Source organism: Anopheles funestus, chromosome 2RL (genome assembly GCF_943734845.2).
Source record: "Anopheles funestus chromosome 2RL, idAnoFuneDA-416_04, whole genome shotgun sequence".
NCBI classification, from domain to species: domain Eukaryota; kingdom Metazoa; phylum Arthropoda; class Insecta; order Diptera; family Culicidae; genus Anopheles; species Anopheles funestus.
In genome coordinates this window covers 5,464,183-5,487,348 of record NC_064598.1, presented here as the reverse complement: position 1 = coordinate 5,487,348, position 23,166 = coordinate 5,464,183, and the positions used below count along the sequence as shown (strand labels likewise).

General features: G+C 41.9%; 1 protein-coding gene across 1 annotated transcript; it reads right to left on the bottom strand.

The window, feature by feature from the left end:
• Window positions 1–857: 857 nt before the first annotated feature.
• Window positions 858–11,622, bottom strand: LOC125774861 (homeotic protein empty spiracles-like). Its single transcript, XM_049445212.1, has 3 exons — window positions 9,355–11,622; window positions 2,625–2,779; window positions 858–1,897 (listed from the first exon to the last, which is right to left on the bottom strand). The coding sequence occupies exons 1-3, from the start codon at window positions 10,256–10,258 to the stop codon at window positions 1,685–1,687; spliced, it is 1,272 nt and encodes a 423-aa protein (XP_049301169.1). The 5' UTR covers window positions 10,259–11,622; the 3' UTR covers window positions 858–1,684.
• Window positions 11,623–23,166: the final 11,544 nt, after the last annotated feature.

Genomic DNA, 23,166 nt, shown 5'->3' with positions numbered 1-23,166 from the left:
AAAGCAACAAGCTCCAACGCTCCTTGGGGAAAGGTTCCTCGTCAAGTGCAGTCCGTTTTGCACCACAATCCCTCTCTCTTTCTCACACACACTCTGCTCTCTACGGTGCATTGCAAGTGATGCACCTTCGGCTGTTCCGACTTCTTCTGCTGGCGAACAATTCTTTGGCGCTTGTGTCTCCCGTTGATGGCGAAACGATGGATGATTTCTTTACACTACCAAATTGAAGAAACGGTAGCCCTCAAGCAGCAGCCCCATCCACGGCTGGTGGATGTTCAGGGGTGTTCGGTTCAGGCTCGTTTGCTGATGAAATGTGCTTTTAAAAGCACAAAATGATTTTCACCCGAAACCACGCTGCAGCGCATCGTTTGCTACGTCCATCATCTTCCTAAACGATGGTGAAACGGTGTCGATCGGTACTAATGACTTCAGAGTGCGTTTCGTGCTGCACTTGGGAGTCGTGTTCGTTCTCGGATGATGATGGCTGCATGTTGTGCAACAAGGATGTGGCTAGTGCACGGTGGAAAAAAGACACAACACAATCAAATAATACGAGCGAATGTTTGTGCAATATCAATTGATATGTTTAAAGAAGAGAAAAAAAGATTGAAAAAAGAAAAGATCTTTAAGTGGTATTAAAAAGAATAGAATATATTTCAAAATTAATTTGCAACCATTAAAAATGAGTTTTGAAAATAGAAAATTACACAACAAATAATGAAGAGGATATCGAAATATCTTAAAAAATAAAAGAAAATTCGAATGTTCTTTTAACTATGTAAAAAGTCTATGAATAAAAGAGAAATAGTACAACAATATAAAAATGAAAAACAACCCATAGTTCCACCAACCATACATTAAAGAAGAAAACGTAAAGAACAGAACAGACATGAGTTAATGTTTTGTTTAATGTTTATTGATCAATTACAATGCATTTGTCCGGGTAATGCTCTCGCTTTTACACTACACTCCAACATTTTCTTTATAGCTAATTTATTAAATAATACGATAATTTACAAATTACTAACCACTCGGTCACTACTTCATACGCTGATTGTGTGACACGTGGTTGTAATTGAAACTGCCCGGAACGGTACACACTAATCGTAGCCAAATATACAAATTCATCTCACTTCCTTTTTTGCTTTTCTGTCCCGTTTCCTACCTCATCGTAGCCTCGTATCGGAAGATCGTTTACCTTCTATTTGTAGCAGCATTTAGTGTAAAACGGGAAAAACGGTGAGGGTACTATATGACTAACATCTGCCACACTGATCCTATCGGTCTAGTGATTTTATGTACACACATATAAAATGTAAAACAACAAACTGCTGCTGGTAATCGTGTACTGTTTGCTTAACGCTGCCGCTCTAATCTTTCTACCAAACCTAGACAAATGTACAAAACAAACGTGAGAAAAACACGGTAATACTTTCATTGCTTATCAAATAAATGGGATTGCTCCGGGTTTTGTGTCTGGCATTTCCTTCCAACGTGTGTTTCGAATTAATTTTACCAAAGGAAAAAAAAGAAACAAGGAAAGCTAAACGAAACTATTACTACTCCCTACTCACTGGGTACTCAATTGCGCTGTCAAATTGTCGTTGACAGCAGTATATAAGCAATGTTTTGGCACTAAACGTCAACGACGTTCCGGTGTCACGGTAGCGTTTCTAGTCCATCCTTAACCATTGTGGTGCATATTTTCCTCATCGCTCGGACAATCGTCCATGTCGATGAATTCGTCTTCGTCGTCCTCCTCCTCGCAGCTTCCGGTGGGACTCGAGGCGGAACGGTTCTGATGATCACCGTCGGTTGATTTGCCCGATCCTGAGCCACCTTCTTCCTGCTGCATGCGCTTATGCTTCGTACGGCGATTTTGGAACCATACTTTCACCTACGAGAGGAAAAAAAGCAACAAACAATAAAGAGAGATTGTTAAGTGAAGGCTTTTTTTTAAAATATTACAAAGGTAAATTGATATGATGTGCGTGTTTTGGTAAAAATGGCGGCCTGTTCAAAGCGTGTCAATCATGTACGCACCCTGTGCCCAGCGCCAGTTGCATCTGGTAATATGACACAATTAGCCGGTAAAACACTCCGGTTACTTCGGTTGAATATAAAACGGTGAAAAAAAAAACATGACCGGATCAAGGTGTGTGTTTGAGCGTGTTTTCACGCCTCGCTAGAGGAAACAAACGTTATAAGTCAACCAAATGATCACACCATCCACCCACGGCCGGAAAGCAAGTGCAAGCAAAAACAAAAAAACAAAAATGAAACTAAGGAGTGTTAAAGTAATTATGAGTGAAGTAGGGATATAAATGTAATTTAATCTAATTTACACTGGCTGAGTGACCCTCTTAGCGAGCGGTGAGGTTTGCTACAAAAGCTCCTTATAAATGACTCGTTAGACTAGTTTTTTGTTCTTCATTTCCTCCTATAGCTAGCAAAGGAAAAAAAGCCCTGGATTGGTCGGAAAGCCGAATCCAATATTTCCAATCTCTCACCACAGTGGGGCTTCCTGCATACATGCAGCGACGCATCAAAAGGACTGCTTTCGGATGGCACACGCGGGCCTCGATTTTTCGTAGAGGTGCATATTTTGGGCAGCATATAATTACCTGCGTCTCGGAGAGGTTTAGGTTCTGGGCCAGCTGCTTACGCTCCGCACCGACGACGTAGTGGTTGCTTTCGAAGGCATGCTCCAGCTTGAGTAGTTGCGAGGGCGAGAATGCAGTCCGGACACGTTTCGATTTGCGGAACGGTATGAGGTAGTCTGTGAAGGGGGAAAACAAAAGAAATGGACGAAATGGTTCATCAGTATCGGTCGGTGGTAGTACGAACATTGTGTGACACGTGGCCCAAACGAAATGTTAGAAAACGGCTACTAAAATCGAAGGAAGTCTTTGGCATAGGGCAGGGTTTTTCGATTTCAGCCAAGGTGGAACCATTTCTGGATTGTTTTCAAGTTAAACTAGAATGTCCTGAAATCCTTTCAGTAAAGCATTCTCAACTGATACTCGAAAATATTGGTAAATGTAAAAAAAACAGAAGTTTTAGAAATTGGGAAGAATTTCGCATTTCCGAATAGCTCCCCATATTTAAGTTGCATATTTAATTAAATTATAGTAAATATTCGAGGAATCGCGCTCCTACTTGAAGTAGGATCACGCTCCATTTATGTACGAGAAAAACCCTGTAATAAGAAAGCAAAAATATACACGAAATGAAAATGCAACGACCTGGAACGAACGCACACGCACACGGCTGTGTTGTAGGTGCAATCAGTGTGTGAAACATTTGTTAAAACATCCTATACACTTAAAAACGGCAGCAGCAACGGCCAGCAACGTCTATTACGTTTAACACACAAACTAGTGTTCACGGTACATGTAATTAAATAATTATATATCATTACGGCACATATATTGCACTTGCCTGGGCGTGTTTTAATGGAAGTCGTACGGTTCCCGACTAAGCACCGGGTCTGCTTTAACCCTAGCTGCATTGGGAGCATAATCGGGAAAAAAGGACTTTCGCATGACGGTTGTGGCACCGATGTTGGAACAAAGGGCGGAATGGAAGAGCCGAAGTAGTTCCGCTTTGCATGTGTAAATGAGTTTTTAATGGAAGTTCGGAATTGAAATGTGCTATTTATGGGGTCAACCCATTTCTCGATGAAATGGCTGACCTGACGCGAATAGTTTGCTGGTTAAAAATAGTGCCGTTTTCTTTATATTTATTTCCCGAGTTTAAAATATTGTTGCGAAACGTAAAAAAACAAACTTTTCACAAATGAGGTGCTTCTTTCCAGTGTGTGATGTATTTGCGTTTCAAATCTCTTAGCTCGTGTGTACTAACTCACTCAATTAAAAAGCAATCAACACGGTTTGGATTTACGTTCAATTTCCTCCCATTTCAAAGGGTTGACAGTAAAAACAGCGCCTCTGCACCGAAATGCACTAAACCCCTAAACCAGCGCATCGAGCGTAATTACCTTTTAATCAACTCCCAGCACCACTAATTAATACATTTTCCTCCCGCGAACAGAAACAAAACAACAGCAAGAAAAAGCCAACAACAAGGGGAAGCAAAAGTGTAATGGCGCTGGTTTTGTGTTTTGAAACAACGTCGCGAACATCAACTCCACTGAAATGATAGTGGCGACGAACTGGAGAATAATAAAAAAATAAACTCTACCCCACCCATGGGTGTTTGGATTGCCGGTCGGCCATGAGCGAGCCGCGAAACGGTGAAACTGCTGCGTGTAATTCAATTAAAATAATCGTATCACTGTGACGCGATCGTAGCACCTTTCCGGAACCGCCAGCATTTCTGTGTTTGTGTCACGGTCTGTCACTCGACACAGGGTGGGGGGTGAAGAAAAGAGAACGCCGTACGCGCGATCTTGTGCGTGGTGGTGGTAAGAAAAACCTCCCTTCTGTGGGAGGCGCACCAAAGGGTGGTCGCGATCGTGCGTCCACCTTTTTTTTTACTGCAGCAATATCGAACCCGAAAGGCAAATAGGCGAGAAGTTGAAAATTAAGTTAATTTAGATAATTCAATTCCACAACCACTAGCAACAACTGATCGCGATCGTACCTTTTTAAACTGGAGTGGCGAGTGCGCTGAAATGGCAATTGGAATTGTTTCCTTTTGTTTCTTTTTGTTTTGCATTTATGTGTCTGCGTGTGTGTGTGTGTATTGGTTGAGGGCACAGGGGTCCATTAAGTGGAAGTGTTTAGCGAGCCAATTTAGACTCCCTTTTGCGATTGCGACCAAATGGTTCCATTTATTGTGGAGCAATTGCTCGCTTGATTTGAATGGATCATTAGGCAAGTTTGTGTTTTTCCACCCCGTTTTTTTGCGTTTTGCTGTTTACTTTAAAGCACGAAAAAATATGTAATGTCATTCAGTAGCAAAGAAAAAAAACGCAAAACAAAAACGTTTCTTGTTGATCTTTTTAGTTCGGCCCGTTTCGGTGCGGAGCGGGTTCGTCGTCACCGTACTCGCCATGTCACTTGACTTAAACATGTCACTTTAATTAACGCTGTATCGAACGCCGGGGAGGGTATGATTGATTTCTTTGCTTACAGTTTTATCCGTGATCTAATGATTGGTTTCACTTTTCCTTTTTCATAAGCACCTTTCATTCAAACGTGTTGATGTCTGTTTCCCTCGGCTCATTCGCACTGGGGCATTCGTGTAGGCAAGCAAGAACAATGAGTGGTGGTACGATCGATAAGATCTTTGTTTTTTTTTTAAATTTAAAATTCATAATTTTTTCCCTCTCGCACACGCACTTCTTCGATGCATCTTTAGATGTTTTTGATTTTTTGTTGCTGTATTTGTCCTTCAGTTCATATACACAGTTTGTAAGTTGTTTTTTTCGGTTTGGTGTTTATATTACATTTCCTTTCTTCCGCGGCTTCGTTATCTTGCATCGGTTTTAATATTTTGATACGTTTCGTCTGCTCATGTTTGTTGCTATTTAGTTGAGTTTATTATTGTACGGTTTTTTTTTGTTGCTGTGCTGTTTTTTCCAACATACACGCTCGTCCACCAAATGGAACGAGCTTAGGTTGATGTGTAGCGTTTGTAGCAAATGAATATTTCATCATCAGCTCAGCGGTGTGGCTTGGTGTTCTTTTTATTACCTCTCCACGAAGGTGATTTCTTTTTGCAATGTTTTTTTTCCTCTGTGCCTACGTCTAATAACCTTTTTTTTCCAGTGCAAATGTGAATTGTGAGATGGATTGGGGCGCCACCGGATGTGCGTTGGGGATGCACACTTTAATGCATTCGTTTGCAAAGATAAACACACACACACACACAGACAACCACCGTTCGTAAACACCTACCAAAACAAGCAATTAAGGGAATGCGGGTAGGAAAAAGCAAAAAAAAGGAACAACAGAGCGAATGAAATCTTTGAAGCGGCATAAACGTGGAACTAAATTAGTGCATAATTAATTAACGACCGAAACGAAAGGCTTTGTGGTTTGTAGTTAGGAAGAAAGAAGGAAGGGAAGTGCATAAACAGCGGGTCGGAGAAGGTAGATCAATTTGTTTGCTGGTCAACCTCACACGCTAATAGTGTGTGTGAAAAGGTTTGATCGTCTCGCTTACGGATCAAGCAAAGATCAAGCTGAAATCAAGCTTAAATCGTTGGTGATTAGATGGCCCGTAAAAATCTTCGCAAAATGTGTCTTTTTTTTGTAGAGAAGAATACAAAACACGTTTGAACCTACTCTTTTTTTTCGTATTCCTTCTTCTTGCTACTTTGCCTGTTTGGTTTGCAGTTTTTGGGTATCGGATGTGAGGCAATTATGAATGAAGACGAGCTGTGCGAAAGATCTGATCGCTTGTTTTTCGGGGCGTCAGACGATCCCTTCGGTTGATCGTTTCCCTTTCTTCCTACATCTACATCGCGTATTTCCAATCACCTTCTCCACGATCCGATTCAAAAGAGTTTGTGAGTGAGCTTTTGAAAGGCTGTGAGAAGAAAGGTATGACAAATTTAAAAGCAAGCAAAAAAAAAACGGAAATCAACCTCACGCCTTAAGGCGCACGATATCGGTATTAAATATCTCATTAATTTAGTTTCATCGCCATAAATTAATGGCTTGATTTTGTTCCTCCGGAAAGCGGGAGATAGAAAGCAAAAGAAAGAGAGAAAGAGAAAATACTAACCTAATATGAGCTTTTGTTTGACGGTGGTTTTTTGTTTTGATATTTTAATTCGAAAACAAAAATCTCTTCTCACACGTGAGTCACAAAAGTGTTGGTGGTAGAAAAATTTGTTACCAGCTACACTTCATTAAGCATTCGTGTAAAGTGGATGCATTCGTAAAGGAAGAAAATTATTATTTCAAAACTACATTTTATTACCGGTTAAGTGTAGGCTGTAGAAATGAAATTGGAGATTTCATTTCCCGCTTGGCCATAAGAGGCGAAACAATTAAATTTCTTTTCAAAACACCAAAAAGTGTTTCTTGAAATATCGTCCAGCAAATAAAAATTGCTACAATTATTGGTGGTGTGTAATAAAGCATTTGCACGCACTTTTATTCCCTCCAAATTCGTGTTCCTTCTAATGTTTATGCATTTGGCTGTGATGTGATAATTTAGCAACAAGCGAAGCTTACAACACCTAAACCCTGCAGCGATGATGTGTTGGTGCTGGTCGGCAATTGTAAACAACTCGCCCCTGCATATCCTTCCATGTGCAGTTCACGGATGGCGGGCAATTTTTGGCGAGTTTCCTGAACAATGGCGATGTAATTGTGCACTTAAAATTCCAACAAGCGAGACAAACTTTTCACTCACCCCGATGTCCCTTGGTGCATCCAGCAACCAGAACGAGAATGTGAAGTTGCGCTTTTGTGTTCTTTTTTTTTATTAGCCCCTTTTTTGGGGGGGCGAAAGGATTTTATGTGTCTGCGCGGATGGGGATGCCGAAATGCTGAAGAATGTGGAAGCAAAAAAAAGGGAGCACATACAAAACTAACAAGCGCCTTAGGGTGGTAAGCAAAACGAATGCAAAAGCAACGCACACACAACAAAAAAAAGCAAGAACAATTTTAATATTTTTTCGTGGCTAAGAAAAACTGCAGCCGAAGCACACACACACAAAAATAAAGCTCCAGAGCAGAGGTGGTTGGAGACTTGGAGTGGCATAAATTATTTGCCCGGGAACGTAGTCGTTAAAATGCGTATAAATTGTGGAATTCGATTTATTGCTTCAGCATCCGTTGAAATTATGAAGAACGCGTCCAGCATTAGCTTGACGGTGGGCGCAAAACTGACTCCCAGAAAGGTATGGGCGATGCATGTGCGTTCGATTGTGGCACATTTCGTTTGGCACCAAAAAACTTCAGCACTACCGAGCGTGGTGTTAATGTTTCTTTTTTCCTTTTCTTTTCTTCTCTTTTCCAAGCCCCGATGATCGTTTTCCACCCCCTCGTGTGTTCGGGAGGTGATAAATTAGTGATAAATGAGCTTTTATTAACCTGGTGTGGTTGATGTAAGCTGGTGTAAGCTTTCGAACGAAAGTTAATCGAACGATGCTAAGACCAACTGGCGTTGGTACGATCGGAAGCTGCTCGTGTCGAATCGCACACACACGATCGATAACACGAGCAACTTTAATCGTGTCATGTGCGTTTGTTTCACTTTCCGTTTTCTACGCAACTTCCTGGATAGCGTTCGTTAGTAGATTAATCGCTTGTATCACATCTGTCGCGTGAGTTTTTATTTTATTTTTAGTTTGTTTGATTTATGATGTATTTCCTTCACTTCCTCGCTAGCTTCAGGACTGTTGGGGGTTGGGGTCGGAAGGATTGGTTTATCATAATATTTATAACTACCTCTCGTCATGTCAGGTCGCTATAAGCGAGTGGAGCTTCTGTATAACAAAATGCAACTAAAGTTTACGATCGTACCTCGAAGGATGTTTTTTTTATCATAAAACGCTAAAGCATGAAAGTATTATTAAACACAAGAAAAGGACATAAAAACCAGCAAGGACATCATCCGCATTTTATTGTTAAAGGGTAGATATGTAATAATAAAAAGCGACAAAACAACCTAACCTCCTCAATTCATGTAACGCAGGTAAGAGGTATCTTAATTAGATCAGAATCATCTCTTTTTTAACGACCTGCACCGATTAAAAGGCAAACTCAAAGGAAAAGAACGAAGCAAAAAGGTGTATTGTTTGCGCTGACCGATCGTGAACAGCAATAGGGCACACTTTCCCTTCAACAAGAGCAAGAGAAAGAAACAACAAAACCATCCCAAGATAAGTGGCCATACTCCGTAATGTCCATTCTTGGAATAGATTTTCATCTCCTTTCATCATCCTTTACACACCTTTCTTAAGGGTTCATCAAAACTAGATTCCCCATGGTGGGATTCCAATTAAGGTTTGGTATTATGTTTTTTTTTCTTCTAAGTTTAATTTTCAAGAGTCACAGCTTTGTTCATTTGAGCGTTCCGTTACAGAAGTTAGGTAGAAGTTGCTGTTTGGAAGTGAGGAACGAAATTAGGCTACTTAAACAACAGCAAACAACCGTTTGAAAGCGTGTAATTCGTAACATAGACATTCGGTCCGAATTGCCGACGGCTTTAATGGGAATTGTAATAAAAATTGTAAAAATTGTAAAAGTAAAACACAATTTCAGTTCTAGAGCTACTTGTTTCTTCTTGGAAATATTGAGACATATTGGAGGTCTTGGAAAATGTTTTAAAGTGTTTAAAAATGTGTTGAAAATCATTTCTGAGCATCGTTTAAGCTGATCAATCATCGAATACTGTTCGGTATTACATTCAATTTCCCAAGACACTTACTTCCAGGGAATCCGATCGGGAACACACCACGTCCATGGCGGCTGAGCAGCCACGGATAGAGTGGATAGCTGTCCCGCGGTGGCAGATTGGGATTGTGCAGATGTGCTGCGGCCGGATGCGGTGGGAACGGTTGACCGGCCTGAGCGTGCGCAAGGGCCGCCGCCTGAAACTGTGCCGCCAGAAAGTGTTGATTATGGGCCGCCTGTACCATTTCGGGCGTGTGCAGAAATGGTGGCAACGTTTTAATGTCCGTCTGCGGTCCGCCGGGCTGTCCCGGTCCGGACGGATGTGAGGGATGGGCGGGTGGCTGCGAGGGACTGACCGGGAAGGGCCGCACTAGGCCGGGCGGTAGTCCAGGTACGACGATCGGTCCTACCGACGGACCGGTCGGTGGTCCACCTTGCGGTCCCATCACACCCATCCCAACAGCGCCGGGCGGTGGTGGAGGTGAAACGGGTGGCGAAGGGCTACGGGGACGCTTGAGGGATAGCGGTATGGCGCCCGGGCTGGTGTGGTTGACCGGGGGCGAAAGGCGCGACTGGAGTGCCTCGAGCGATCGGACACTTGCGTGGCTTCCTTCGAGACTTTGCGGGCTCTCCGGCAGACGGGTGATGCTGTAGTTGTGCGGTGGCGACAGACTCTGCAGCCGGTTCAACCGCACCGAGTAGCTCTCGGACGCACCGAGCGGACTGGGCGTCCGTTGGGTGGGACCACCACCACCACCCCCACCCCCGGTCACCGTTTCCGGTTTGGTGATGGTGTGCGGTGGGGAAGGCGGTGACTTTGGGGTGGTGTTGCCGACTATCGAGTCGATGCTGAAACCGATGCGGGGCTGCAGCGTCGGCATCTTGTAGTTGGTGGCAATCTTGAACACCTTCTCCTCCGTGCGGCACGTGTCGATCATGAAGGTGGCACACCGGGGGCTCGTACGCTCGCGAACGGCACTCGTTTTCGACTCAATTTTGGCTTGTCTTACTGCTGCTACTACGGCGCTGTTGGAGGTTGGACAGCTTTATATGAGCATCACCACCTGGTAGCACATGGACGCGCACATAAACACAACGCACGTGGGAGTTGAAACGATTCTAGTTCCCGCTTTTGGTTTGCAATTCAAAACGAACTTCTTTGCTTTATCTGGATGTTTTGTTTCTATCTATCTCATTAAACAACAACAAAACAATGTAACAGAAACGTCACTGGAAACGATTGATTTTGTCAGCACAATGATAGGGTTTAGCGGTTTTGCGTAAACACACAGCTAGAGGTGAAATTTCTTTGCACAAAATCACACTCATCAAAGACACGGTCACACTCATGTATAATTCTGCACTGGTACCGCTCTCGAATGCACCTTGCTTTGCACACTGATAATAAACAAGGTAAAACCAGGGCACGTTTCTTCTTTTATTTCCTTACAACCGCGGAACCACGGCACACTGAAATGATCACAACCAAGCGCGCGGAGACGATCGATCGATCTGCGCACAGCGAACGCATAACTCGGAATGAATGAATGGATGGTCAGGTTTTTCTCCGCAAGCTCTCGCAGTTGCTTTGTGTGCACCGCGTATACGCGACGTCCACACGCACACACGCGCATGCGCCATATTGTGCGATGGAGCGGAGCAAGTGGGCGGAGCTTGGCCGAGCGTTTTTCACATTATGTATTTGGGAAAATTGCCCTCAAAGCGGGTGTGAAATTGTGTTTCTTTTTCTTGGCTTTATCCTCCAACATTTTCCACCAACTGTTAGTGCAAGAGGGTATATAACGTTTCATTTTTCCTTTCTTTAAAAGAGAGAGAGAGGGAGGGAGAGAACGATATCCCTTTTTCCTTCTGTTGTGTTTTTCTTTCCAGTGTGGATGCTGCGAACCCTGGCTAGTATGTAAAGATCGTTCAGTAGCTGGGACGAATTTATCGATCGAAACGAATTAAGTTCAAAAACTAAGGTGAGAGCTTTGTTGCCTTGTTTTGCAATCTTTCCATTTTTTTTCGTTTCGTACTGAAAGGTTTGATCTCTGTACGTTTTGTTTTCTTTTTTTTTCTGTCTCCCTCTCTCCCTCTCTCTCTCTCTCCGATGATGTGTGTATATAAACACACTCGCTTTATTTATGATACTGCCATTAAGCGCTTGTTATAAGTTCATTCTTTAATTGGTCTAGTTCATTTGTGTTTATTTGCTTTCCTGCTGAAGGCTCGTTGTTCTCTCCTTGACGTTTCTGTTATTTTAATTGGTACAGTCTTTATTTTTCTTTTATCTCGTTTTTTTTGGTTGTTATTTCTGCGCTGCTTACACCGCACCAAAGTGTCAACCGTTTGGCTGTAATCCGCTGTCATGTGTCAGTTCGATTACGGCTATAACTAAATTCTTTTCACTTTGGTGTGCTGTTTTGTTTTAGACACTGGTAACAGAATAATGGTACTCAATTGTGCTTACTGCGGCTACACCATCAAGGCCTAACGAGGTGAGATTTGCCGCTATTCAAGGTCGTGACATTTCTAGCCCTACAAAACGTAAAAAAGCAGACATTTTCATCAATCTCACTCAATTGTGTGCGTTTTTTTTCGTGCTGCTGAGACAAATTAAAACACCGTACGAATAAAGCGCGTTGTCAAGATTGATTTAGATGATAATTGTCTTTATTTGTTTAATTAATGTATGTTTTTGCGTTTGCTTTTTTTTTTACTTTTTTTGTGCATATTTTTTTCAACGCGTAACTGCTGTCAGCAGTTAAGGCTGCCGGGCGAAGTGAAAACGACAGGAATTAACCTTCAGTCTGACCAAGCCTTCGGGGTGTTGTGCGATCGTATTCACTGATAAGAGCAATTAATTAGCTCTACTTCATCAAGGCGTTCGCTGTTTGCCTTCCCGTGAGCTTCGATGATTGCACCATTCTGCGCAAGGGGGAAGGTGTAAATGTGCGTGACAAAAATCTGGCCCACGTTGAATCTAGACTGAACGGCCGTAGATAGATCAAGCACTAATTTTCTGTTGAACGATGTGATGTAAATGGAGGCGCATTAAGTGTAAGGGTAAATTTATCTAGGATTTTTTTAGTGCGTAGAATTATATTTACGGTTGTTTTTTTTTAATTGTGTTAAAAATGAAAATTAAATTAAAATAAAGAATATATATTAAAATAAATTATCATTTTTGTTGTAATATCTGTAACATAATTATATAGTCACTTGTTTGTTAAAAAATCAACGCAAAAGTTGGCGTTAACTGTGGGAGATAATAAAATGTTGAAAGTATAACATGATAATATGAAAGTATTAATAATCACAGGATACAAACCGTTTAGGGATTAAATAAAAAAACTAAAATGATCAATGTTTAATGACTAGAATGTAAATACCTTGCTTTAGAAAATATATGTCTAAAGATGATATTTATTTAACCTCATGTTGTCATGATTTAATAGACCACTTATACAAATACAGTAAGATTGACATAACGTAACTGAAACCAATAAGTTTAAACCTAAGTCATCAAATAATATCTAATGCGTAAAAAAGCATCAATCTTGATGTGTAAATATACAAAAAGAAAAAAAGTTTGAATTATTTAAGAGTGTTTCAATTTATTAAATTAAAACAAAAGTATTGCAAGCCTCAGGTTAAACTTTATGAGCTTACCGACGCCGTGCAATACCTTTTTAAAATTTCCCATTCGAAAGCGTAACGAGTGTTAGTATAATCTGTTTAAAAAGTGACATTCGGTCATCGGTTATGAAACCCATAATTTTAATCTTGTTGAATATGGCACACTCTTGCTGGCCGCCGGAGGGAACGAGGCAGCCAATGTTTTGCAGAGTCAATTTTTGAGCTTGGAAAAAAATAATAATAAAACGCATACAAATATCAACATTATTACACAACGCAAAAGCCACAAGTGCTTTGTGGGGATTGAATTTTACGACCGGCACTGTGTGGTAAGGTCAAAACACAAAAAACGTACTTCCCAACGATGAAACCTATCAAGAATAAGTGGATCGTGGTCGGTTCAAGCGCCAAGTGAAATGATCTGTCCCGGATCTATGCGAGGGGCTCTTCAATCGCCCAGACGGGAACGGTGTACCGTGTATTATCAGCGATGGTGACGCCACGGGAGATTGTAAATCATTATCACTGCTTTTTACACTCTTCCCTTACTTGCGCCTTCCCTAGCACAACCGACGAACGTATCGAATGTCAAAGGGAAGTCTCGAAGTCCTTGGGTAGTCTCTGGTCCAGCCTGCGACGCCCGTGTAAAGGCAAAGTTGTAGCTTAATCGTCGAACCTTAACCAACAATTATCGGCCATCGGAGGGCTGCAAGTTGGCGCTACCAACCGTGCGACGGATCGGCATTCGTCTACAAAACGTCCAAAATCGTACCGTGAAGAGATCTTAATTCCCACAGACACGTACGCCCTAGTGAGGTTTCTATCGTCTTCCGCGTTCGGATGGGGCTTCTTGACGGTTCGCTGGGTCTGTTACAACCCAATCGGGGAAGATGTGTGTCTGGTGGGGAAGGTTGGAAAGGTGAGAAAATTGAAAGACGATGAATGTAGCCGTTTGAAAGTAATTGGATAAATGATGTCAAAGTGGCGCCAGGGTGATAAACTTATTTTAAGCTGATTTTGTGTCCCATTTCTGGGTCTGTTGTTTCCATCCACGAACACACTTAGACGGGCTTATAAATTATGAATAGTGAAGCTCGAAATGATGGCTGAAATGGTACCAAAAAAAAACAACATTCCAATCATTGTGCTGATCATTAAAACATCGTGCCAATCCTGTTCTGATAACGCCTAGGTTTACAGCCAATCTTGCTTCCCTTGCCTTCGCGTTCCCTGGCTGAAAGTTATGACCACAATCGATCGGTAATGGTGGATGTTTTGTGTTAGCATTGCGTGACCGTTTTATTGCATGGCAGCACGACGACCGGGAGGTCGATTTACGCTCGGCGCTCGCTTTTCTCATTTTGTTTTCCACTGTCCCGCATCCATCGTCATCATTTGCCGTTTCCCCTTATGCGCACACGAGGTATAAAATTACACAAATTTACCACTTATTAATTAAAACATCATGGGCATAAACTTTGCCTTATTTACAAATAAATCAACACGTTAAACATGAAATATTTATAAGGCGGAACCGGGTGGAAGTGAATGCGGAAATCGAACTCCGTACTTCTTCGGGGAGTTTGGTGGAAAAAAAATGCTGGCAACGAGAAAACCAGCGTGACGCCTTCGAGGCGAAACAGGCGAAATGAAAGATCGCGCCACGATCCGTTTTGGTCGGAGTCACCTTTTGAGAAGGTTGGGTGTAGAATCGATCGAGCGCTACATGTACGTACCCATGGGAGGGTATACATGATTTTATTTGACTCCTGATACATGGAAGAAACGTGAGCTTCGGTTCGGGAAAGAGGTTTGGGAAAGGATCTGCCAGAGTTCACAATTGGAACGCAACTTATGAGTAGTTTTTTGCGCGTTTGTGAGAGAGATTTTCGTTGTTGCTTGCTTTTGCAACATACTTTTTGGGGGGATGATTGTGGTCATCTTCGGGGGTATTCTTTTTTTTCATCTTCGAGGGCGATCCTTTCAACAACGGGCTCGTCAAAATCGCAGTACCTCGAATAACTACCGCACCAAAGCTGTTAATATGGTGCGCTCATCAAGCTTCACTTCAGGATGATAATGATGATGATGATGATGGTGCTGGTGACGAGGATGGTGATTTTATGGGTTGCGCTTTTGGGGAAAAAAGGATTCCCATTTTGATGTAGTCGTTGAACCGGTAAGAAAACGGAACGAAAAAGGAAGCACGATATATTTCAGACCAAATATTTGTTTTCCCTTGTTGCGGTGCTTCCGTAATTTCGTTTCCCTGCCTTCCGTGTCTTGCTTGTAGGAAAGATCACATCGGAGCTTGGTGATTTTTAATATGGGTGAAACATATTTGCTAGTCCCATGATCTCGTTTCTGAAGATGGACGATACAGCAGGCGAAAAATGAACAATTGACGAGCCACATTAAGACGGTCTCTGGAAGGTGATTGTTCGAGCTACGTAAGGGGTTTTTGTTGTTGTTATTTTGGGGTAGATTAAGGGAATGTTTGGAGAGACGATGGCGAGTATGGAATGTTTCATATCGGTTATAGTAGAAGGGACAAAAAATTGGTTTCTTTTAACTAACCAGATGTGGTTATGTTTCGTATTAAATATTTCGCATACAAATGGAAAGATCTTTAATGTAATTTAAATAATGTCCGTCATGCCACAAAGAGATGATGATGGAACAAAATGACTGTAAGAGAGTAATTAAAGTGTTTTAAAATTCTCAGCATTGGAGAAAAAAACTGTTTTCCCACCATGCTTAGTAATGGTTAGTTTTCATTTTCCCAGGAAAAGTATAAGTTCTTCGAAAACTGTTCGGTTCCTTATTTGCTTTTACCACTCCCATTGTAATTCCAGCCAGCAAATGTGATCGAAAATCTTTCTCAGCTGTAAACCAAACATACTTCTACTTTTTAAATAGAAAAAAAAGGAAGCCAGTTTCCCATGGCACAAATTATCTCGAATGCTTCGTAAGTGAACACCAATTTTGATCGCCTCGTGAATTCCACGTGTGAGAAAAAAAAGTAAACTCTTCAAAGCTCACCACATCACACCATCTGCCTAATTAGAAACTCATTCGACCAAGCGGCTAAAGAAGCGAACTACTAAGCGAAAAGCTTTTCTGGTTCTGGTTGGCTACAATTACTACCAGGTTCACCCGATCGACAACGTATCCGAAAATGGATTGGAATTGTCTCACCGAAAGGCACCTAGGAACTCGTTGGACTGCGAGCGATTGGGGTGTCCGATGGCTCACACTTTACGTGCCTAATTGAACGACCGGGTGCAGATGCTGCGTTGATGGACGATCGCGAGCGGGCAAATAATTAGTGGAAGCGTTACCGGTTTTGTGCTTAAATTAAGCCATTTTTCTGTCTAGAGTGTTCGCACTCTAATCAACCAGCCAGAAGAGAGAAAGAGAGAGAGATAGACGAATGGGTGACGATCGTTCGAGGGTTGATGATGGTGCAACCGAATACATCGCGACTCGTACGCGATCATTTCTGTCGCTGGGCGTCTTATCAGCATCGGTTGGATCGGGTTTCTGCGAAGACAGAGACATTAAACTCACGGTTAATTATGTCGATTCTCATGATCTCGCGCCCGCAAACAAAACACTGCGCTTGAAATGCGCCCCACCCCGAACGTATACGGATTTCGCCCTTCCACGATGTATGGCGGCTACGTTCGGGGACACACTTTCCTGAGGTTGTTTCCTGAGCAACAAGAAGGAGAGAAAAAAATGCCGTCCCTGAAAGACCCCTTGGCGGCCTAATTAACTAATGATGGGTTTTGTGTGCACTGTGTGTTTTGTCTTTTCTTCCCATATTTTCCATACGGTTGGTCCACTCGATTGGGGTGACGGATGGTGAGCGTGAGCCCATACGCATCCAGCAAGGAATTGATAAAAATGCCATAAAATCCCGCGAGCGGAAGAACCGCGCCGACAACGCCGAATCTACCGAAACCGATGATGATTGTTTTTGGTGGTGGCCGCGCGGTAAGGTTGAGGTGGTTAGAGTGACGAAGTAAAACAAGACATCTCAAGCGAAATCATCTTCAGCTCGAAAGCGCAACAAGCTGTAAACGCGCACAGTTCACCAAAGTTTTACGACCCGCTCCGCAGCGACATCCGGACGAGGCACTGGACACACGATCAGAGTCAGTCGCTCACTTATCAGGAGAGCTGCTTGATTCTCGCATCAAACTTGCCCATTTCGAACGTTTCATCTGTTGCAGCAGCATTGGGCGGGCGACAAAAAGGACGAAAACAAACAATAAACATTTTTTTTATAATTGTTAATCGCGCGATCATTTTGATCCACTGGTCACCATGAATCGAACGGTGTTGGATGTGTGTTAGTGATGTGTGCTAATGGGTACGGCGTGTGCGTTTTTTTTATTTAATGTAGCAACTTTTATGTTTCTCTGCTGCTCAGTGCAAAGATTAAGACGAATAACAACAAGCAGAAAAAAAACTTAGTTGGGATTAATACAAAGTTAAGTTAAATTCAGTATAGAGGGAAAGAGAAAGAGAGAGAGTGTACGAGTTGCCACGGACCGGAAAACGACGCGCCGAGAGTGGTAATAAAATAGCAATAAAATTATTATCAAATTTAGATAAGAAAATCCGACACATGAAACTTAATGAGAGACTAAATTATGTTGATTATACTGCCAGCTTCCTCCCGATGTTGATGGATTTCGTTTGCAACGTTTCGGGCTATTTTCGAATCAACCGGAATTTGTTGAACCTGTGGGGGGGACAGAAAGACACCGGGAACGGAAGGGAAAAAGACATAAAGATCACTCATTGTGGACATTTAATTTTAATAACGTTGTGCTATGGCACTTTTTGTACCGTTTGGGTTGTGTTTCTGTCTCTCGGATGTACGCTTTAGTAGGCACATTTTTCGCTCGTTAAAGATTAATAAGCATGCTGCTAGTGGACGGTGTTGTTTACCATGAGTTTCATGTCTACGACACATTTCTGGCTACTTACTTTGAACCAAGGTTGACAAGGTTAACAAGTGCTGGAAGTACAGGATTTGTTTAAGTCGGTTTTTGTAACTTTTGTTTAAATGATTTTTTTTTAAATAACAGACGAGAAGTTCTTAATTTTGAGAGCAACTTTAAGATTATTATATAAGATACATAATAAGAAAAAAAACACGCAAATTTGAGGCAATTAAAAAACGATTAGTACTTTTAACAAATAAGCTACTGATTCCTGGTCACTGCACCATGATATTTTTTTGCGTGATGATCTTCGAGGTTATGAGTTTTTGAAATAAAATTGCTTAGTTTCTAGACGGTAATATTCAAGTCATTTGACTTCAATCGAAGTCTGTACTAGGAGTTAAAGCATCAACTTGATTGAGAAATTGGCATAGCAAAAAGAAATGTTTGTGTAATATTTATGATGGTGTTATCGTTCAACCTTTCTGGTGGACGAATGAATTTTTCATATTTCAACAGTTTTATAAATGTGGAATGTAATATCGTTTTGCTCGTGAATTATGTTTATCTTTCTCCCACTAAATGACACACCGACCAAGGAGCATCAAACGAAGAAAGGTGCCCAGAAATGGTCAAAAGGTTACGCCGCATAACAAAACACAAACGCAAAATATTTGCGTTAAGCGCTAAATTAAATTTCATCCAATCCAAGTGTAAGTCGGGTGAAGGCGGTACCATTGCTGTGTTTGTATAACAGCGCGAAAAAACGTGACCGCAGCAAAAACGGCCCGTGGATTTGTAAATCAGATTTCCAGCTGTCACGACCTCCAGATTTGAATGGTGGAGCATGAGTGAGCGGGAAACTAAATGAAAAATAAAAACAAACGTGGCAATATGAAGCATTTGAACGTCTCAATTATGAGATCTCAGTTTTATGATGATTTCCCGTGTATTTCACATTCACAAACACACACACATTGTTGTATTTCCATTATGGGGTCCATCTGCGCGGGCCAACAATGCACACTCGATGGCGCACCACTGGAGACTCATTGGCGCGTGAAGCGCGGCGAATTTCCCTGCACCATCCGCGGGTCCGCACCCATATGGGGTCGATTTTAATTTTAATTCAACCGTGGAAATGCGCAAAGCGATCCTCATCATCTAATGCTAATGCATGGCCGGCGCTGGCCCTCTCGGGGTTTTTTCCGGAGCGTCCTCCGAGTTAAACAAATATTTGCACCACGCGGTGTTTCGTGGGGTGTTTCGTTGGGTGAGCTTTTGCTCTCTGTCTCTCTCCCTTTCAACGATCCCCCCACCTCAGGAAGCAGCGGGAGAGCAAATGGTGGGGAGTAAATCATTGTGAAGCATTTCGGTCATTTTGGCATTCCTCCACCAGGACCTCAGGATGACCTGTTTTGTTGGTTGGCCCGTGTGTAACAGCTCGTTCGTTCTTTTTCTCGTTTGCATCCAATACTGTGGTCGAAAGCGTTTGGTCGTGTCCGCTTGGTTATGCTGGTCACCGGTGTTCCGAGGTGCCACCCTTACTGGTGCTCCTCATTGCAGCAATCATACATATTTCATTTTTGTTCGCTTTTTTCTTGTTTGTTTGCCTGTGCCCTGCATCCGTTTCGGCGATGTTTCGGCGTTGATTTATTTGTCCAAAATTGTACGAACGGCCAGCAAGGGTAAGGGTATGTATCCCGCGACGACGACGACGTACGGTGATGATGATGCTGCCTGCTGATGATGGCGATGGGCCTGCTAGAATCGGTCGAAAAAATGTCTGATCGTGTGATGTTTTAATTATCGTTTTTTTAAAGCTGGGAGGATGGCGAAGGGAACGGTTAACATTAAGGGGATGGACAAAAGGGTCACGCATTAAGTTGAAAAAACAACGGATGAAATATATCCATCCGAACGGTTGTAATCGGCCGAAGGGTGAGACAAAACGTGTCAAATTGTGTGGATAAAGCTGAGAAGTGATCGAGTGAGAAAAATGGCCCTGTTTATGTTGGTGCAAAAGTTCCGTTATTATTAAATCGTGCCCAGTTTATTGATGGAATGTTTAACAGATTCGGTCTTGAGAAGGCATGAAATAAATGTAAAGTGATAAATATAATCTTAACGTCCTAATGGAGCGTAATGTTTGGGAGTATCTCTAAAGACAGCAAATATGATATAAATTTATCCCGAAATCAATTCAATAATTTTAAAACTTCTCAAGTTAATTTAATTCTTCAAGTTACGTACTTTCTTTTACAATTGTAACATATTTAAGAATTGATTATTCCCCATTGGAATATTTATAATTTCGTTTTTATCTTTTCTCAAATTCTCATGTATCAATAGCTTATTTATTTGTGTTGAGTTTAGTGTGGTATTAAAATTATTTTCAGCATTTTTAGTATTAATTCCAAAAATCAAAATTTAACAAATTTTTAACAAAAGAAAATTTAGGAAATACGATAATATTTGAATGCTTTATGTTGCGCCAACAGGGAAGAAATGGCAGCTGAAACAATGGTTAACATTCCTTCGCATTGATTTCAATCCCTCGAAGATTCCGACACCGATCGGCGAGCGACCCCTCGATTAATTGTTGCATCGAATAACTTCTACAACAAAACCGAAAAAGGATACCTACCTATATTAATTCCACAACAAACAACGCTATCGAATCGAACAGAACAAAACCGCCACCGCAGCATGGGGTGTGCCTTCCGCTCTAAACGCATGGCGCCCCGGCACGTAATGTGAGCAAATCGTTACTCTAAGCAACGGTTAGAAAACATACAACAAAAAAAATAAATAAACTAAAATGTGTCAGCCGTAACATTGGTTGGCCGGGTTCGAAATAAAAACGTTACCTTCGTGTATCATAATTTCGTTTGCACGGTCAAGGGAAAACACCCCCAACGGGGTTGATGTTGTTCATCTGTTGAAGCATGTTGTTTGTAGGTTTAGGTTTCATTATTTTAATCCCGCTGTGTGTCCCGGGTTGCATCCGGGTGTGCACAGCAACAGGTTGTCGATTAATAAAATAATTGATCAAATCGATGGCCATGCCCATACGGTGGGGTACAGCAGGTATGACCAATTGGGTTGACCAAACGCATACTTTTTTTGCTTTTCGAACCATTCCTGAAGATCGTTTTTCATGGAAGGACAATGCCGGCATTCGTTGGGTAGATTGTTCCTTTTTTGTGTATGTTCAATTCTTAAGAAAGGACAACGGCTCAGCTGGAGGACGCACTGTTTGTTATTCATTATGGAGAAAGGTGTGAAACGGCTCTAATGAGGCAGCTAGCGATTCTGTGAAGGTGCGTACCAACCGACGCCGTACCTGTTCATCTGAGCAGGATCTTGCAAGGGATGGTTTCTTTGTTTCGGGACGATCGTTCGATCGGACGGAATCTGGATAGTTGATAGGGTACAGCATGTCACCAAGCATGGTACCTGTCGTCGTTCTGGGAGACTTTGTGGGTTCTTGTCGTATTGTAGCAGACAGTGTGACTGTGGCGTTAGCAGACAGGCTGTGACTTACGTTGACAATTCGTCTGAAATGGTGGGAAAATCACAAATGATGAAAATTTTTGTCAATTTCTGGGACGATATACGAAATATACGAAACAGAAAGAGACAAAAATATTATCTGCCTTTTTGGCAAGATCTCAACGTGCCATTGAATAACAAAGATGCTTTAGAATAGTAAAATTCATGGAATTGAATTATGCATTAATGAGAATTAAATTATAATAGAATTGAATTAGAATGTATACTCTTCCGCGTGTTACTACATGAAAACGATAAACTCCAGAAGGTACCTCGAGACCATATCCTAGATTACCGCAAGTCCTAAAAGAAAAACAGATTTTCTTGTTTTGATAGATTGAGCGTTAATTACTGAAAAATCTTCTTCGGGAAAATGATGTGGGAGTCGTAAATGTGTATCTTATTAGTGGAGGACGTAAACTACATATGAAAAAACTGTTGTATTTATTCGTCTTATAGAGAATTTGGGCTTATTGGCAGGCATTCGCGTCTTCTCGTCTGAACAATCGATTGTTATAAATTCATTGAAATCGTTAATAAGTGTTGTCGGTACACCAAATATTATCTGAAAAAGACGAAGCATAGGTGAGTTATTGTCTATCTAAGTTACAAAACTCCAAGGATCTTTTTAGAGCAGTTTCTAAAGCTAATAAAAAAAACATCATAGAATGGTTAAAACCTTCAACCTTTCAGCACACACCGAGAATGTATGACAATGCAATAAAACAGAATGAGAATAAAAATGTAATACTAATCAAGGCCCTAATTGCGTCACTTAATTTTCACACAGCTCGTTCAGTGCGTTTAGTCAACAATAATATTGTACAGCTCCAACCGTGCTTCACCGTTTCCGGACACGGCTTAATGGTTCTAGGGAATAGCGATGAAGAGCGCAAAGGAAATGAAGCTCAAAATGGTCCGTGCAATCAGTGGAAATGGATTCGCGCTGGACAATTAATGGACAAACCGACTCCTGCAGGACACCGAGCTAAATAAATATCCGTTTATTTTGCTAGGAAACGCAATGCAAAAGAAAAAGGAACCGGACAATCCCCATTCCGAGCGTTTTTGCTCGAGGTAAACAATCCGCCATTTGCACATACTGAGGTTTTTTTTTGGGAGGGATGCAGCACCGGGTGTTCCGGGCTTACGGTCCGAAGCCAACCAGTATCGGTTGGAGAGGAAAGAACCGTGGATTCGGAATCTGGATTTGCTTTTTTTTTAATTCCATTTTTACTTGCACTACCGATGTCACGGAAGCAGCGGCATAAAGAGCAAATGGCGATAATAACGAAAATAAAACACCAAACGCACAGCACGGCGAGCAATTATAGAATGAACTTTTAACAAGCTTCTAATAATATATAATAAATAAAGTAAATATATGCCATTATGGCGAGGCGCAAGCAAAAACCTCCCATTTGTTAACGGCGAACGGTCCAGCGAACAGATCCCGCACCGGATGGGGGGATGTAACGCTCTGCTGAAGCAGCATCACCGGGTTTTGTTAGCGGCTGTTGTAAATTGATCCCATCAGCCCCTGCTATTTGCCAGCAATCGCAATGGAGTACATATCATCCCCTAAAAAAAATGTGCGCGCATACACACACACACACAACCCCTATCTAAGGCAGCAAAACCATAGCAACCAATGGCGGATGTGAGTTTTTCTCCCCTTTTTTGAGAAGCGCTGC

Excerpts from the sequence above, each read along its gene's own strand:
- LOC125774861 (XM_049445212.1), bottom strand. The coding sequence starts at position 10,258 with ATGATCGACACGTGCCGCACGGAGGAGAAGGTGTTCAAGATTGCCACC. Across the intron at positions 2,780-9,354 it reads CCCGATCGGATTCCCTGGAA|ACTACCTCATACCGTTCCGC; the intron begins GTAAGTGTCTTG and ends CCCCCTTCACAG. Across the intron at positions 1,898-2,624 it reads TAAACCTCTCCGAGACGCAG|GTGAAAGTATGGTTCCAAAA; the intron begins GTAATTATATGC and ends TTCCTCTCGTAG.